Raw genomic sequence first — 15,398 nt, forward strand, 5'->3', positions numbered from 1 at the left:
TGCAACACAGGACTACATGCATGCTAAAAAGCGGAAGCAGCATGCTATAGACGGGGCTAAGCGATCCTGTAATCAACGGATCAGATCAAAGCTCTGCAGTCTTGCCACATCCAGTCGTTAATGGTGGTGGACCATTAAACAACTAACGGGAAGAGAAGGCTCCATGAATATCCCCATCCTCAATGATGGTGGCGCCCAGCATGAGTGCAAAAGACGAGGCAGAAGCGTTTGCAACCATCTTCAGCCAGAAGTGCCGAGTGGATGATACATATCGGTCGACTCCCGAGCTCCCCACCATCACAGAAGCCAGTGTTCATCCAATTCGATTCACTCCACGTGATATCAAGAAACGGCTGAGTGCACTGGATACAGCAAAGGCTATGGGCCCTGACAACATCCAGGCTATCGTGCTGAAGACTTGTGCTCCAGAATTAGCCAAGCTGTTCTAGTAGAGCTACAACACTGGCTTCTATCCGATAATGTGGAAAACTGCCTAGGTATGTCCTGTCCACAAAAAGCAGGACAAACCCAATCCGGCCAATTACCGCCTAAACAGTCCACTCTCAATGGAAGGTGCCATCAACAGTGCTATCAAGCGGCACGTACTCACCAATAACCTGCTCACTGATGCCCAGTTTGGGTTCCACCAAGACCACTCGGCTCCCGACCTCATTACAGCTTTGGTCAAAACGTGGACAAAGGAGCTGAATTCCAGAGGTGAGGTGAGAGTGACTGCCCTTGACATTAAGGCAGCATTTGACCGAATGTGGCATCAAGGAGCCCTAGTAAAACTGCAGTCAATGGGAATTGGGGGGAGGGGGGAAACTCTCCACTGGCTGGAGTCATACCTAGCACAAAGGAAGATGGTTGTGGTGGTTGCAGGTCAATCATCACAGCCCCAGGACATCGCTGCAGGAGTTCCTCGGCAGTGTCCTAGGCCCAACCACCTTCAGCTGCTTTATCAATGACCTTCCCTCCAACATAAGGTCAGAAATGGGGATGTTTGCTGATGATTGCACAGTGTTCAGCGCCATTCACAACTCCTTGGATAATGAAGCAGTCTGTGCCTGCACGCAACAAGACCTGGATGACATTCAGGCGTAGGCTGATAAGTGGCAGGTAACATTTGCGCCACAGAAGTGCCAGGCAATGACTATCTCCAACAAGTGAGTCTAACCACCTCCCTTGACATTCAACAGCATTATCATCGCCTAATCCACCACCATCAACATCTTGGGCATCACCATTGACCAGAAACTTAACTGGACCAGCCACATAAATACTGTGGCAACAAGAGCAGGTCAGAGGCTAGGTATTCTGCGGTGAGTGTCTCACTTCCTGACTTCCCCAAAGCCTTTCCACCATCTGCAAGGTACAAGTAAGGAGTGTGATGAATACTCTCCACTTGCCTGATGAGTGCAGCTCCAACAACACTCGAAGCTCAACACCATCCTGGACAAAGCAGTCCGTTTGATTGGCACCCTATCCACCACCTTAAACATTCACTCCCTCCACCACCGGCGTTCCGTGGCTGCAGTGTGTACCATCTACAAGATGCACTGCAGCAACTCGCCAAGGCTTCTTCGGCAGCATCTCCCAAACCAGTGACCTCTTCCACCTAGAAGTACAAGGGCAGCCGGAGCATGGGAACACCACCACCTCCAAGTTCCCCTCCAAGTCGCACACCATCCTGACTTGCAAATATATCACCGTTTCTTCATCGTTACTGGGTCAAAATCCTGGAATTCCCTCCCTAACAGCACTGTGGCAGTCCCTTCACCGTGGACTGCAGCGGTTCAAGAAGGCAGCTCACCATCACTTCTCAAGGGCATCTAGGGATGGGCAATAAATGCTGGCCTTGCCAGCGACACCCACATCCCATAAGCAAATTTACAAAAAAAAGAACGACCGTACATATATCAACCAAGCCATTGCAGCTTAATGAGCCTGCAATGAAGTAATTGAGTCTCACTCTCAGTTTGAAATTAATTGATGGGTGTCATTCCAGAAACTGGCTTGTCTAGCTTTAATACACATCTTCAATGCCTGCAACCTGTGGCTTTTTAAAAATCTGTTCAAATATGCTTTGTTGTAAAACACTGAAACATAACTCATTCCCAAATCCTTTTATGAAGGAAAAAAAAATCCAAGATCCCAAAACATGACTCCTTATATTCTGGAGTATTTCCAGCATCTGTTGAACATTAGGTTAAAACTTAGTTCTGTTCATGTCCAGATTTTGGCTACTTCCGTTTTTCAATACTCACTTCTGTTTGGACCACTTGTTGCTTTAACATATACTATTTGGAAATTATTCTCACTTGTGTTCATTGATTTTCAGCTGGAATTTCAGTTTAATTCTTTGCAAATTCTAATACCCACCATGTTCATATGAGTTAAATTTTTTATATAGAAAGCTTCACTGTAGGTGTTTAATTTCAGCTTGGGTTCAGCGGTCTAGCAGTTCACTACTCTAACATCACTTTGTTCATTTGGGTCAAGATATTGTCTCGTCATTATATCTGTTTCATAAGTTAGAAGTGGAGCATTGTTTCTGCAGACCCCAGAATTTTTTTGTATCTTGCACGCAACAGTTTAGGCAGCCTCCACATTTATTGATTCCCAGTGGTACAAGGACCAATAGCAAGCTGAATACAGCAGCAGATTGCAAATGGCTGGCTTAGTGCAACCTACGCTGCCACCATTTTGCGGGGAAGAAACCAAGGAGCAGGCTAATGTCATTCAACCTGTTCTGTAGTTGTTTCACAGACGTCGCCAACAGCAGCTTTCATTTATACAGTGTCTAATGTAGAAAATCATCCCAAGGTATTTCACCCTGCCAAAATGAGAAAAAAAAATGCCAAGCCAGAGGAGATATTAGGAGGAAACTTCGTCAAAAAGGTGGGTTATATAAAGGTTTGTAAGGGAGACAGAGGGGCTTCTGGAGAGATTTCCAGAACATTGGGCTTAAATGACTGAAGGCATGACCCCCCTTGTCCCCCCACCCCCCAATGGTGTGGTAGAGGGAGGAGGATGCACACGAGATCAGAGTCTGAGGAATGGAGAGTTCAGGGAGGGGCCTTGTAGGGCTGAACAAGGTTATAAAGATTAGAAGGGGCGAGGCTATGAAGAGATTTAAATATGAGGGTGAGAATTTTAAACTTAAGGGGGACTGAGCCAATGTAAGTTGGCATGGATGAGTGATAGGTGACTGGGACTTGGAGCAGGGTAGGGTACGGGCAGCAGATTTTAGAATGAGCTGACATTTACAGCGGTTGGGAGGTCGACCAGGAGAGCAATGGAACAGTCAAGTCTGGAGGTGACACTGGCATGGATGAGGGTTTGGACAGCAGATGGGTGATGTTACGGAGGTAGAAGTAGACAGTCTTTGAGGTGGGGAGCACATGGAATAATGAGCTCAACTTAAGAGTTGAATAGGATGCCTAAGTTATGAACATGTGGCTGAGACAGCGGTTGGGGTGGGGAATGAGGTTGGTGGCAAAGGTACAGGATTTGTGGCAGTGGCCAAAGCCAAAACATGGCTTCAGTCTTCTCGATGTTTAGCTGAAAGAAGTTGCACCTCATCCAAGGCTGGGGTGTTAGAGGAGCAATCCGACGGCGTAGAAGCAGTGGAGGCATTTGGAGCAGTGGTGGAGCGGTAGAGCTGGGAGGCTATGTGGAAGATGACTCCATGGCTGTAGATGTTGCAGGAGGCCACATGTAGATGAGTAAGAGGAGGGGGTGCCAAGGGTGGATCTGTGAAGGACTCGAGGGACAAGAGGGGAAGCCATTGCTGGAGATGGTCTGGTTATGATTCGATTTGGTACGAGTGGAACCAAGTGTGGGCAGTTCCACCAAGCTGAAGAAAGGTATTCGAGGACGATGATGTGGTTAATCATGTCAAAAGCTACAGATCAGTTGAGGAGGGATAATGCAGCATGGTCACAGTCATTGAGAACGTGGTTTGTGTCTTTAGTTAGAACCATTTCAGTGCTATGGCAGCGTGGAAATCTGATTGGAGAGATTCCTATGTGGAGCTGTGAATGAAATGGGTACGGATTTGTGAAGCGACAAAATGTTGAAGAACTTTGGAAAGGAAAGGGAGTTTGGAGGTGGGGCGGGAGTTTGCAAGGCTGGGTTTTTTGAGGAGCAGCAGTTTTGAAAGGGGGGCGGGACTTTGTCTGAGGAGAAGGAATCACTCAGTGTCATGATATTGAAAACATAGTCAAGACTGTTAGAAGAAATGATCCTCGTGTTTATTAAGCATTGCAGTACTATCTAGATTTATTTGCTGCATAAGACCACCCCTTCGGCAGATTTGGTCCTGCGAGCTGTTTGTTTTCTGCTCCTGCAAGTTGTTCCTGCAAGACAATTTACCCACCACTCCCTCCCAAATATGTACAACTTTGGTATGTTTCTACAGTATATGGAGGATTAGAGGGTTTAGTTTTTTGTTGGAGGGTGGTGCTAATGTCAAGTGTTAGCTAATTTTCATTTAATTTCAGGACAAGACAACCTGGCACTAGTTCAGTACGAGTGGACCTCATGACACCACCTAATTGCAGCATCACAATGTTTTTCTTTGCATGATATGTGCATGATTTCCTCACAGCCGTTTAAGCTGGCCGATACTCCTATGGGATGGGGTGGATGCATGTCATTTACATAACGACAAGACTCTACAAGTAGATCAGCTTTTTTGTGGCACCTGGCAAAGGCTTTGAGCACTGATGAGGTGCTTTCTCCCACTGGAAGTGGAATCATTCCACAGCACTTCTAAAGCATCGAGTGTGACATTGTCAAAGGCTTGGGAGCAGATCATTTTTCCAGCTCAATTGATGAGGATATCTCTCAAAGTACTATATTGTAAATACTTTTGTTTTAATACTTGAGTAAGTTTGACAGTATGGTGTTGCTAATGGTATTAAATATTTGGAAATTATGCTTATTGCAGTAAATTTTATATTGTGTTTATCTCCATATTTTTCTTGGTTTAATTTCTGAAATTAATCTTACAACTGCACATGTTGTGATAGATGCATCACCAGAGAGTTCTCCACCAATTTCCTATTTTGATGTTTTACTGATTTTTGCCTTTTGACCCAATTGATCTCCATCCAGATTTTGCTAGTTTTACTCTTCTCCCCTCACTGTACCTTGGACATCAGTTTAATTTATCTTTATCTTTCTTCTTACTTTGACCTTAGGCCTCCGAGGAAGTGTCAAAATGCCTGCTAACCATGAAAGAGATACTATGTGGTACCAATGATAAGGAGCCCCAGACTGAAACAGTTGCACAGTTGGCGCAGGAGCTATATAATAGTGGACTGCTGATATCATTAATTGCACACTTGCAACTGATAGACTTTGAGGTAAGTAATCCTGGAGAAGTGTATTTAGTCCCTATGATAGCTATGCTGTAATGAGAGAAATGTTTTAGGTAGCTAAATGCCCCATTTGCTCTATGTATCCATTAAACGGACAGATTTATTGGACATTTCCAAGTTTAAGCAAGGAAAGTCTGCATGAATTTGTTGGGGGAAGATGGTGTCTGACTAACTTGATTGACCCTCTTCGTTACCTGTTCCAAAAAAAAAAAAAAAAAAAAAATTCATTGAGGGTAGTGCATTTGATGTAGTCTACATGGATTTTAGCAAGGCTTTAGACAAGGTCCCACATGGCAGACTGGTCAGAAAAGTAAAAGCTCATAGGATCCAAGGGAAAGTGACAAGTTGGATCCAAAATTGGCTCAGTGGCAGTAAGCAAAGGGTAATGATCGGGTGTTTTTGTGATTGGAAGGCTGTTTCCAGTGGGGTTTCGTAGGGCTCAGTACTAGGTCCCTTGCTTTTTGTGGTGTATACATCAATGATTCAGACTTCAATGTAGGGGACATGATTAAGAAGTTTGCAGATGATACAAAAATTGGCCATGTGGGTGATCGTGAGGAAGAAAGCTGTAGCCTGCAGGAAGATATCAATGGACTGGTCAGGTGGGCAGAAAAGTGGCAAATGGAATTCAATCTGGAGAAGTGTGAGGTAATTCATTTGGGGAGGGCTAACGAGGCAAGGGAATACACAATAAATGGTAGGATACTGAGAAGTGTAGAGGAACAGAGGGACGTTTGAGTGCATGTACACATCTCTGAAGGTAGCAGGACAGGTAGATAGGGTGGTTAAGGAGGCATACGGGATACTTTCCTTTATTAGCTGAGGCATAGAATATAAGGGCAGGGAGGTTATGCTAGAACTGTATAAAACATTAGTTAGGCCACAGCTAGAGTACTGCGTACAATTCTGGTCACCACATTATAGGAAAGATGTGATTACACTAGAGAGGGTACAGAGAAGATTTATGAGGATGTTGCCAGGACTGGAGAATTTTAGCTATGAGGAAAGATTGGATAGGCTGGGGTTGTTTTCTTTGGAACAGAGGAGGCTGAAGGGAGATTTAATTGAGGTGTATAAAATTATGAGGGGCCTAGATAGAGTGGATACGAAGGACCTATTTCCCTTAAGGTCAAAAATCAGGGGACGTAGATTTAATGTAATTGATAGAAGGATTAGGGGGGGGATGAGGAGAACTTATTTTCACCCAAAGGGTGGTGGGGATCTGGAACACATTGCCTGAAAGTGTGGTAGAGGCCGAAACCTTCATCGCATTTAAAAAGTATTTGGATGTGCACTTGAAGTGCCGTAACCTACAGGGCTACGGACCAGGAGCTGGAAAGTGGATTTAGGCTGGATAGCTTTTTTCAGCCGGCACAGACGCGGTGGGCTGAATGGCCGCCTCCTGTGCCGTAACTTTCTATGATTCTGTGAAAGGCCAGTCTGTTTTTCTGTCTAATATTTAAGACCGAATTAATCTACAGTTTTCATTATTTTGGGCATTGGATTTTTGAGATGGAAGGGAAAATGCTTAGAACGTGGGCCCCTATATATAGGCAGTCTCGTTTAATTTACAGGGCCTATTTTTAACACTAGTGAGCTTTTTCACCTATTCAGTCTGATGAGTGTAACTTGTTCATATGACTCTAGATGTAGTTTGCTACAATTAAGATAAAATAAGGATTCTTTGAAGCGAAAGAATGTTGCTGCTCCTGCAAAAGTTTGTTTCATATTTTATTATTATATAACACACACCAGTTACTTTGTTCCTTCTTTGTATTTTCTGAAGTTGATAGCCCTAAACAGCAGATTACTTCTGGAAATTTGCACCTTGAGTATCTGTGTTATCATTTGCACATTGTTCATTGTACTGACTGCCTCCTTGACTGGACAGTTTGGTTATCTGGACCTGCCACAGACTTGCGCCCTCACAATGGAAAGATAAAAGAAAAACATGATGGACAGTAAGGGATGTTTTAATTATGTATGAGGCACCACCTTGTTTTTGGGCTTGTACTGTCAAACCATCCCAGCTTGTTTATGTTTGTTGTATTTAATGGTTTTTTGTTTAAATAGTGCTATGATGGTTGCCCAAGTAACCCAAGCATATCTTGTGACCTTTGAAGATAAAGCCCGAGATCGTAGTAAACTCAAGTTTACTTCTAGATTGTGAATGGAGGTCCTGGGCATATTAACAAGCTAAGGCTAGGTCTGGGGGCTTTGGTGCAAACTGTACAAGGTCTGGGACCTTAAAGTGGTGGATTACCCAGGTGAAGGGAGGAGTTCTTTTAACATAAAGCTTCAAAAAGTTGCTTTTTAAAGCACAGTAATTCAGATTTTTAATCCAGATGTCTGCTGAGGAATAGAGAACTTTTCCATTTGTCAATATTGAGCACTCCCATGTTGTGTGGCACAGCACGTGAAGCTCTGCCTCTGCTTTGTAAGCCTGCACCTGAGTACAATCCCCAACTGTGATTAATGTGGCATTTCCAGCTCTCATGCTAACTATCCTTGTGGTCTGGGGGGACAGTAAGTTAATATGAATGATTGGTGTGGGCAGTTTTGTGCTATAGAATAATAACCCAATTTCTGGGGGATGTGATTTTCATTTTAACTTGGGTCCCCTGGCACAGAAGCAGTTTTCATTACATCATTCTGCAGCACATTTGAGCTTGTGTCTCTAGAAGTATAACGGCCTTATTCTAACCCACTCAGTGATTTATTCCTTTTATTATTTTATTACATACAAACTTGGTATGATTTATTTTAGCGATTTGTACAAAGGGAGTGAATTTACATCCTATTATTGCACCTATTCTGAACCTGGAGATTGTGGTTCTTATTACAATGCTTAAGGGGTGAAAATTTAACAATTTCCTATCTTCCCAGACTGGCTCAAGACTGGGAATACTCTGCTGCACTGCAGTCATTATATTTGCTGCTCTTCCCAAAATAGGATTTGAAGGCATAAGCGATGGGCCAAATTTTCTACCTGCAGTTTCAATTGGACACTCGACCGGAGTCCCCACCGTCTCGGGATGCTATTACTCTTGGGCAGGGAAGAAGAGAAGGAATGTGGTTCTCTGTCCTCATTTGCATATATTTCTGCTGAGACCATCTCAGTGGGATTAGAATCAGTGGGAATGGAAAATGTAGAGATACATTTTTTTTGTCTGTAGAACTAATGCAGGATATCACTGAACTCCCATTGAGGCCAAACACCACTTGTATTTCGGGGCCACTCTGAATTCAAACCCGGGACATCGATGGGAGTAGTGTTGATTGTTTGACTCTGTCTCATGTTAACCATTCTAGCAGAGAGTTGGAGTGTGACGCAGACAGATAAGTACTGGAGAGTAATGCGGAAGCCATTCACTGCATTTATACTGGCTGTGATGGACCTGATTTAGCAAACGTGAACAGGTGAAATTAGCGGTCTATAAGAGGGAGAGCCTGGCGACAGAAAAAGTAAAAGGCAGTTATGCTAAAGGGATCCAGAATGCAATGCTCTATTACATGCGCGCGCTCATTTTTTAAATTTGTTCATGGGATGTGAGCGTCCCTAGTTGCCCTTGAGAAGGTGGTGGTGAGCCGCCGCCTTGAACCGCTGCAGTCCGTGAGGTGAAGGTACTCCCACAGTACTGTTAGGGAGGGAGTTCCAGGATTTTGACCCAGTGACGACGAAGGATCGGCGATATACTTCCAAGTCAGGATGTTGTGTGACTTGGAGGGGAACTTGGAGGTGGTGGTGTTCCCATGTGCCTGCTGCCCTTGTCTTTCTAGGTGGTAGAGATCGCAGGTTTGTGAGGTGCTGTCGAAGAAGCCTTGGTGAGTTGCTGCAGTGCATCTTGTAGATGGTGCACACTGCAGCCACGATACACCGGTGGTGGATCGAGTGAATGTTTAAGCTGGTGGATGGGGCGCCAATCAAGTGGACTGCTTTGTCTTGGATGGTGTCGAGCTTCTTGGGTGTTGTTGGAGCTGTACTCATCCAGGCAAGTGGAGAGTATCCATCACACTCCTGACTTGTGCCTTGTAGATGGTAGAAATGCTTTGGGGAGTTGAGAGGTGAGACACTCGCCGCAGAATACCCACCTTCTCACCTGCTCTTGTTGCCACAGTATTTATCTGGCTGGTCCAGTTAAGTTTCTGGTCAATGGTGACCCCAGAATATTGATGGGGGAATTCAGTGATGGTAATAGAAACATAGAAGATAGGAGCAGGAGTAGGCCATTCGGCCCCCCGAGCCTGCTCTGCCATTCAATGCGATCATGGCTGATCATCCAAGTTTAGTACCCGGTCCCTGCTTTCTCCCCATACCCCTTGATCCCTTTAGCCTTCAGAAATATATCTAACTCCTTCTTGAATATATTTAATGAATTGGCCTCTACTGCCTTCTGTGGTAGAGAATTCCACAGGTTCACCACTCTCTGGGTGAAGAAATTCCTCCTCATTTCTGTCCTAAAAGGCCCACCCCTTATCCTTAGATTGTGACCCCTAGTTCTGGATTCCCTGACCATCGGGAACATCCTCCCTGCATCTAGTCTGTCCAGTCTTGCCAGAATTTTATAAGTTTCAATGAGATCCCCTCTCATTCTTCTAAACTCCAGCGAGTACAAGCCCAGTCGACCCAATCTCTCCTCATACGTCATTCCTGCCATCCCAGGTATCAGCCTGGTGAATCTTCGCTGAACTCCTTCCATGGCAAGAATATCCTTTCTCAGATAAGGCGACCAAAACTGCACACAATACTCAAGGTGTGGTCTCACCAAGGCCCTGTACAACTGCAGCAAGACACCCTTGTTCCTGTACTCAAACCCTCTCGCTATGAAGGCCAACATACCATTTGCCTTTTTAACCGCCTGCTGCACCTGCATGCTTACCTTCAGCGACTGGTGCACAAGGACACCCAGGTCTCGTTGCACTTCCCCTTCTCCCAATCTATTGCCATTCAGATAATAATCTGCCTTCCTGTTTTTGACACCAAAGTGGATAACCTCACATTTATCCACGTTATATTGCATCTGCCGTTGAATATCATGGGCCGGTGGTTAGTCGCTCGCTTGTTGGAGATAGTCATTGCCTGACAGTTCTGTGGCGCGAATGTTACCTGCCACTTATCAGCCCATGCTTGAATGTCGTCCAGGTCTTGCTGCATGCGGGTATGGACTGCTTCATTATCTGAGGAGTTGTGAATGGCACTGAACACTATGCAGTCATCAGCAAACATCCCCACTTCTGACCTTATGATGGAGGGAAGGTCATTGATGAAGCAGCTGAAGGTGGTTGGGCCTAGGACACTGCCCCGAGGAACTCCTGCAGCGATGTGCTGGGGCTGTGATGATTGACTTTCAATCACCACAACCATCTTCCTTTGTGCTAGGTATGACTCCAGCCAGTGGAGAGTTTTCCCCCGATTCCCGTTGACTTCAGTTTTACTAGGGCTCCTTGATGGCACACTTGGTCAAATGCTGCCTTGATGTCAAGGGCAGTCACTCTCACCTCACCTCTGGAATTCAACTCTTTTGTCTATGTTTGGACCAAGGCTATAATGAGTTCTGGAGCCGAGTGGTCCTAGCGGAACACAAACTGGGCATTGGTGAGCACGTTATTGGTGAGTAAGTGCCGCTTGATAGCACTGTCAATGACCCGTTCCATCACTTTGCTGATGATTGAGAGTAGACTGATGAGATGGTAATTGACCTGATTGGATTTGTCCTGCTTTTTGTGGACAGGACATACCTGGGCAGTTTTCCACATTGTCGGATTGATGCCAGTGTTGTAGCTGTACTGGAACAGCTTGGCTAGAGGCGTGGCTAGTTCTGGAGCACAAGTCTTCAGCACGACAGCCGGGATGCTGTCGGGGCCCACAGCCTTTGCTGTATCCAGTGCGCTCAGCCATTTCTTGATATCACGTGGAGTGAATCGAATTGGCTGAACACTGGCTTCTGTGGTGGTGGGGACTTCTGGGTGAGGCCGATAGGATCATCCACTTGGCATTTCTGGCTGAAGATGGTTGCAAACGCTTTAGCTTTGTCTTTTGCACTCACGTGCTGGGCTCCACAATCATTGAGGATGGGGATATTCATGGAGCCTCCTCCTCCCTTTAGTTGTTTAATGGTCCACCACCATTCATGACTGGATGTGGTAGGACTGCAGATCTTTGATCTGATCCGTTGATTGTGGGATCGCTTAGCCCTGTCTATCGCATGCTGCCTCTGCTTTTTAGCTTGCATGTAGTCCTGTATTGCAGCTTCTTCAGGTTGGCATCTCATTTTTAGTTACGCCTGATGCTGCTCCAGGTATGCTTTTCTCCACTCCTTATTGAACCAGGGTTCGTCCCCTGGCTTGAAGGTAGTGGTAGATGGTGAGGGATATGCCGGGCCATGAGGTTAGATTGTGGTGGAATATATTTCTGCTGCTGCTGATGGCCCACAGAGCCTCATGGGTGCCCAGTTTTGAGCTGCTAGATCTGTTCTGAATCTATCCCATTTAGTTTCTCCTTCTTAGGCAGTCCCTCGGAACTGAGGATGACTTGCTTCCACATTAAAAATGAGCTCGCAGGTGGCTGATTAGTCCAATGCGGGACCTACAGTCTCTGTCACAGGTGGGGCAGACGGTGGTTGAAGGGGCGGGTGGGTGGGGCGCTTGGGTTGACGTGCGCTGCTTGCACTTGGCTTCCGCTTGCTCCCGGTGAAGAGACTCTGTGTTCGGCGCCTCCCCGGATGCTTCTCCTCCACTTTGTGCAGTCTTGGGCCAGGGATTCCCAGGTGTCGGTGGGGATGTTGCACTTTTTCAAGGAGGCTTTGAAGGTGTCCTTGAAGCGTTTCCTCTGCCCACCTGGGGCTCTCTTGCCGTGCTGGAGCTCCGAGTAGAGTGCTTGTTTTGGGAGTCTCGTATCGGGCATGCGGACAATGTGACCCGTTCATTGGAGCTGATTGAGCGTGGTCAGAGCTTCGATGCTGGGGATGTTGGCCTGAGCAAGAACACTGACATTGGTGCGCCTATCCTTCCAATGGATTTGCAGGATCTTGCGGAGGCAGCGTTGGTGGTACCTCTCCAGTGCTTTGAGGTGCCTGCTGTACATGGTCCATGTCTCTGAGGCATACAGGTATCACTGCTGTCCTGTAGACCATGAGCTTAAAGGGTTTGAAGTCCTGGTCTTCAAACACACTCTTCCTCAGGCGACCGAAGGCTGCACTGGCACACTGAAGGCGGTGTTGGACTTCGTCGTCGACGTCTGCCCTTGTTGACAGTAGGCTCCCGAGGTATGGAAAGTGGTCCACGTTGTCCAAGGCCTTGTCGTGGATTTTGATAATCGGGGGGCAGCACTGTGTGGCGGGGGCAGGTTGGTAGAGGACCTTTGTCTCACGGATGTTTAGTGTAAGGCCCATGCTCTCGTACGCTTCGGTGAAGGTGTTTACGATGGTTTGGAGTTCGACCTCCGAGTGAGCGCAGACGCAAGCATCTTCTGCATACTGTAATTAGACGACAGAGGATGGGACGACCTTGGATCGGGACTGGAGGCGACGGAGGTTGAACAGTTTCCCGTTTGTTCTGTAAATTAGCTCCACTCCAGTGGGGAGCTTACTGAGGGTGAGATGGAGCATTGCAGCAAGGAAGATTGAGAAGAGCGTTGGTGCGATGACACAGCCTTGCTTGACCCCGGTTCGTACGTGAATTGGGTCTCTGGTGGAACTGTTGGTCAGGATCACGGCTTGCATGTCGTCGTGAAGCAGGCGGAGGATAGTGACAAACTTGAGGGCAGCCAAATTTGAGGAGGATACTCCATAATCCCTCATGGTTGACCGTGTTGAAGGCCTTTGTGAGATCAAAGAAGGCCATGTACAGTGGTTGGTGCTGTTCCCTGCATTTCTCTTGTAATTGACGTGCGGTGAAGATCATGTCCATTGTGCCCCTTAGTGGGCGGAATCCGCATTGCGGCTCTGGGAGGAGCTCTTCGGCCACTGGGAGAAGGCGATTGAGGAGGATTCTTGCGATGACTTTCCCTGTGACAGATAGCAGGGAAACTCCTCTGTAATTACCGCAATCGGACTTGTCACCTTTCTTGAAGAAGGTCACAATTACGGCGTCTGAGAACCCCTGGCATGCTCTCCTCCTTCCAGATAAGAGAGATGAGTTCATGAATTCGCGCCAGTAGTGCTTCTCCGCCATGCTTTAGTGCCTCGGCGGGGATTCCATCTGCTCCTGAGGCCTTGTTGTTCTTCAGTTGTCGGATGGCCTTTTCAACCTCATGCCGGGCTGGGGTTGTGCTGAGATGGTGGCGGGTAGCATGCTGTGGGATGGAGTTGAGGACACTCGTGTCGAAGACAGAGTCGTGGTTAAGAAGATCTTCAAGTGCTCCTTCCAGCGGGCACTGACTGCTTCCCTGTCCTTGATTTAGCACGGTGGTAGTGCCACACAACACAATGAAGGGTGTCCTCGGTGTGAAGATGGGACTTCGTCTCCATATGGACTGTGCAGTGGTCACTGCTACCAGTGCTGTCATGGACAAATGCATCTGCGACAGGTAGATTGGTGAGGACGAGGTCAAGTAGCTTGTTGCTTCTCTCACCACCTGTTGCCGGCAGCTATGTCCTTCAGGACTCTGCCAGCTCGATCAGTAGTGGTACTACCGAGCCACTCTTGGTGATGGACATTAAAGTCCCCCACCCAGAGTACATTCTTTGCCCTTGATACTCTCGGTGCTTCTTCCAAGTGGTGTTCAACATGGAGTACTGATTCATCAGCTGAGGGAGGGTGGTAATCGGCAGGCGGTTTCCTTGCCCATACTTGACCTGAAGCCATGAGACGTCATGGGGTCCGGTGTCAGTGTTGAGGACTTCCAGAGCCACTCCTTCCTCACTGTGCCGCCATCCCTGGTGGGTCTGTCCTGCCAGCGGGACAGGACATACCCAGGGCTGGTGATGGAGGAGTTTGGGACATTGGCTGAAAGTTATGATTCTGTGCGTATGACTATGTCAGGCTGTTGTTTGACTAGTCTGTGGGGCAGCTCTCCCAATTTTGGCGCAAGTCACCAGATGTTGGTGAGGCGGTCTTTGCAGGGTTGACTGGGCTGGATGTGCCTTTGTCGTGTCCGTAGCCGGTGCCAGGGTCGATACCGGGTGGTTCATCCGGTTTTATTCTTAATGTTTTTCGGAGCGTTTTTTCGCAACGGAGTGGCTTGCTAGGCCATTTCAGAGGGCAGTTAAGAGTCAGCCACATTGCTGTGGGTCTGGAGTCACACATATAGGCCAGACCAGGTAAAGGTGGCAGGTTTCCTTCCCTAAAAGAAACCAGATGGGTTTTTACGACAATCCAATAGTTTTGTGGTCAGTTACTGATACTAGTTTTTTATTCCAGATTTATTTTATTAACTGAAGTTAAATTACCCAGCTGCCGTGGTGGGATTTGAACTCTCGTCGGGATCGTTAGACCAGGCCTTTGGATTACTAATCCGGTAACATAACCACTGTGCTACCATTCCCGATTTGGGGCCTATAACTAGGCTTCAGCATTGACCTCATCTAGCAGACCAATTGGATTGTAGAACAGAACAATCCCTTGTTGGCTTCAGCTAACAAGCCAATAATAATAAAATATGGACAGACTTGAATTTTTTTTTAGTCGATATAAAGCTTTCAGCGAACAGGAACTAGTTCCTGCCATGTGATGATGGAGGGCAATAAACTCTTCTCTAGCCCTTTAATGTCCATAGCAAAATAATATTTTGTTTAAAATAATTTTAACAAAGTGTCATGAAAAGTATTTGCTATCATGTGACTGACCTTTTGGATTTAAGCCCAAATTCATTATACAGTAGTGAGGTCTATTCTACTACATTCGTAGATTTTTACTCTTGCAAAACCTAATGCCCATAAAAATATAGTTACCAGATTTTTTTTGCCTTTGCATCTATTTTTGATGACATCCCTATGAAGCACTTTGGGATGCTTTTCTATGTTAAAGATGCTTTATTGTATGAAAACAAGTTGTTCTCGGGATATGCCAATT

The 15,398-nt window shown here is 46.4% G+C and overlaps 1 protein-coding gene across 2 annotated transcripts in view; it reads left to right on the plus strand.

The window, feature by feature from the left end:
• cab39l (calcium binding protein 39-like) overlaps positions 1-15,398 on the plus strand; it is an 89,877-nt gene that overhangs the window by 39,737 nt on the left and 34,742 nt on the right. For both annotated transcript variants that reach the window (XM_086006440.1, XM_086006441.1), the window contains exon 4: positions 5,208-5,372. In XM_086006440.1, the coding sequence (XP_085862566.1) occupies positions 5,208-5,372 (165 nt within the window). The remainder of the gene's footprint in view (positions 1-5,207; positions 5,373-15,398) is intronic.

The sequence above is a fragment of the Somniosus microcephalus genome, chromosome 14 (assembly GCF_052327205.1).
Source record: "Somniosus microcephalus isolate GS21.2 chromosome 14, FLI_Smic_1.0, whole genome shotgun sequence".
NCBI lineage: Eukaryota > Metazoa > Chordata > Chondrichthyes > Squaliformes > Somniosidae > Somniosus > Somniosus microcephalus.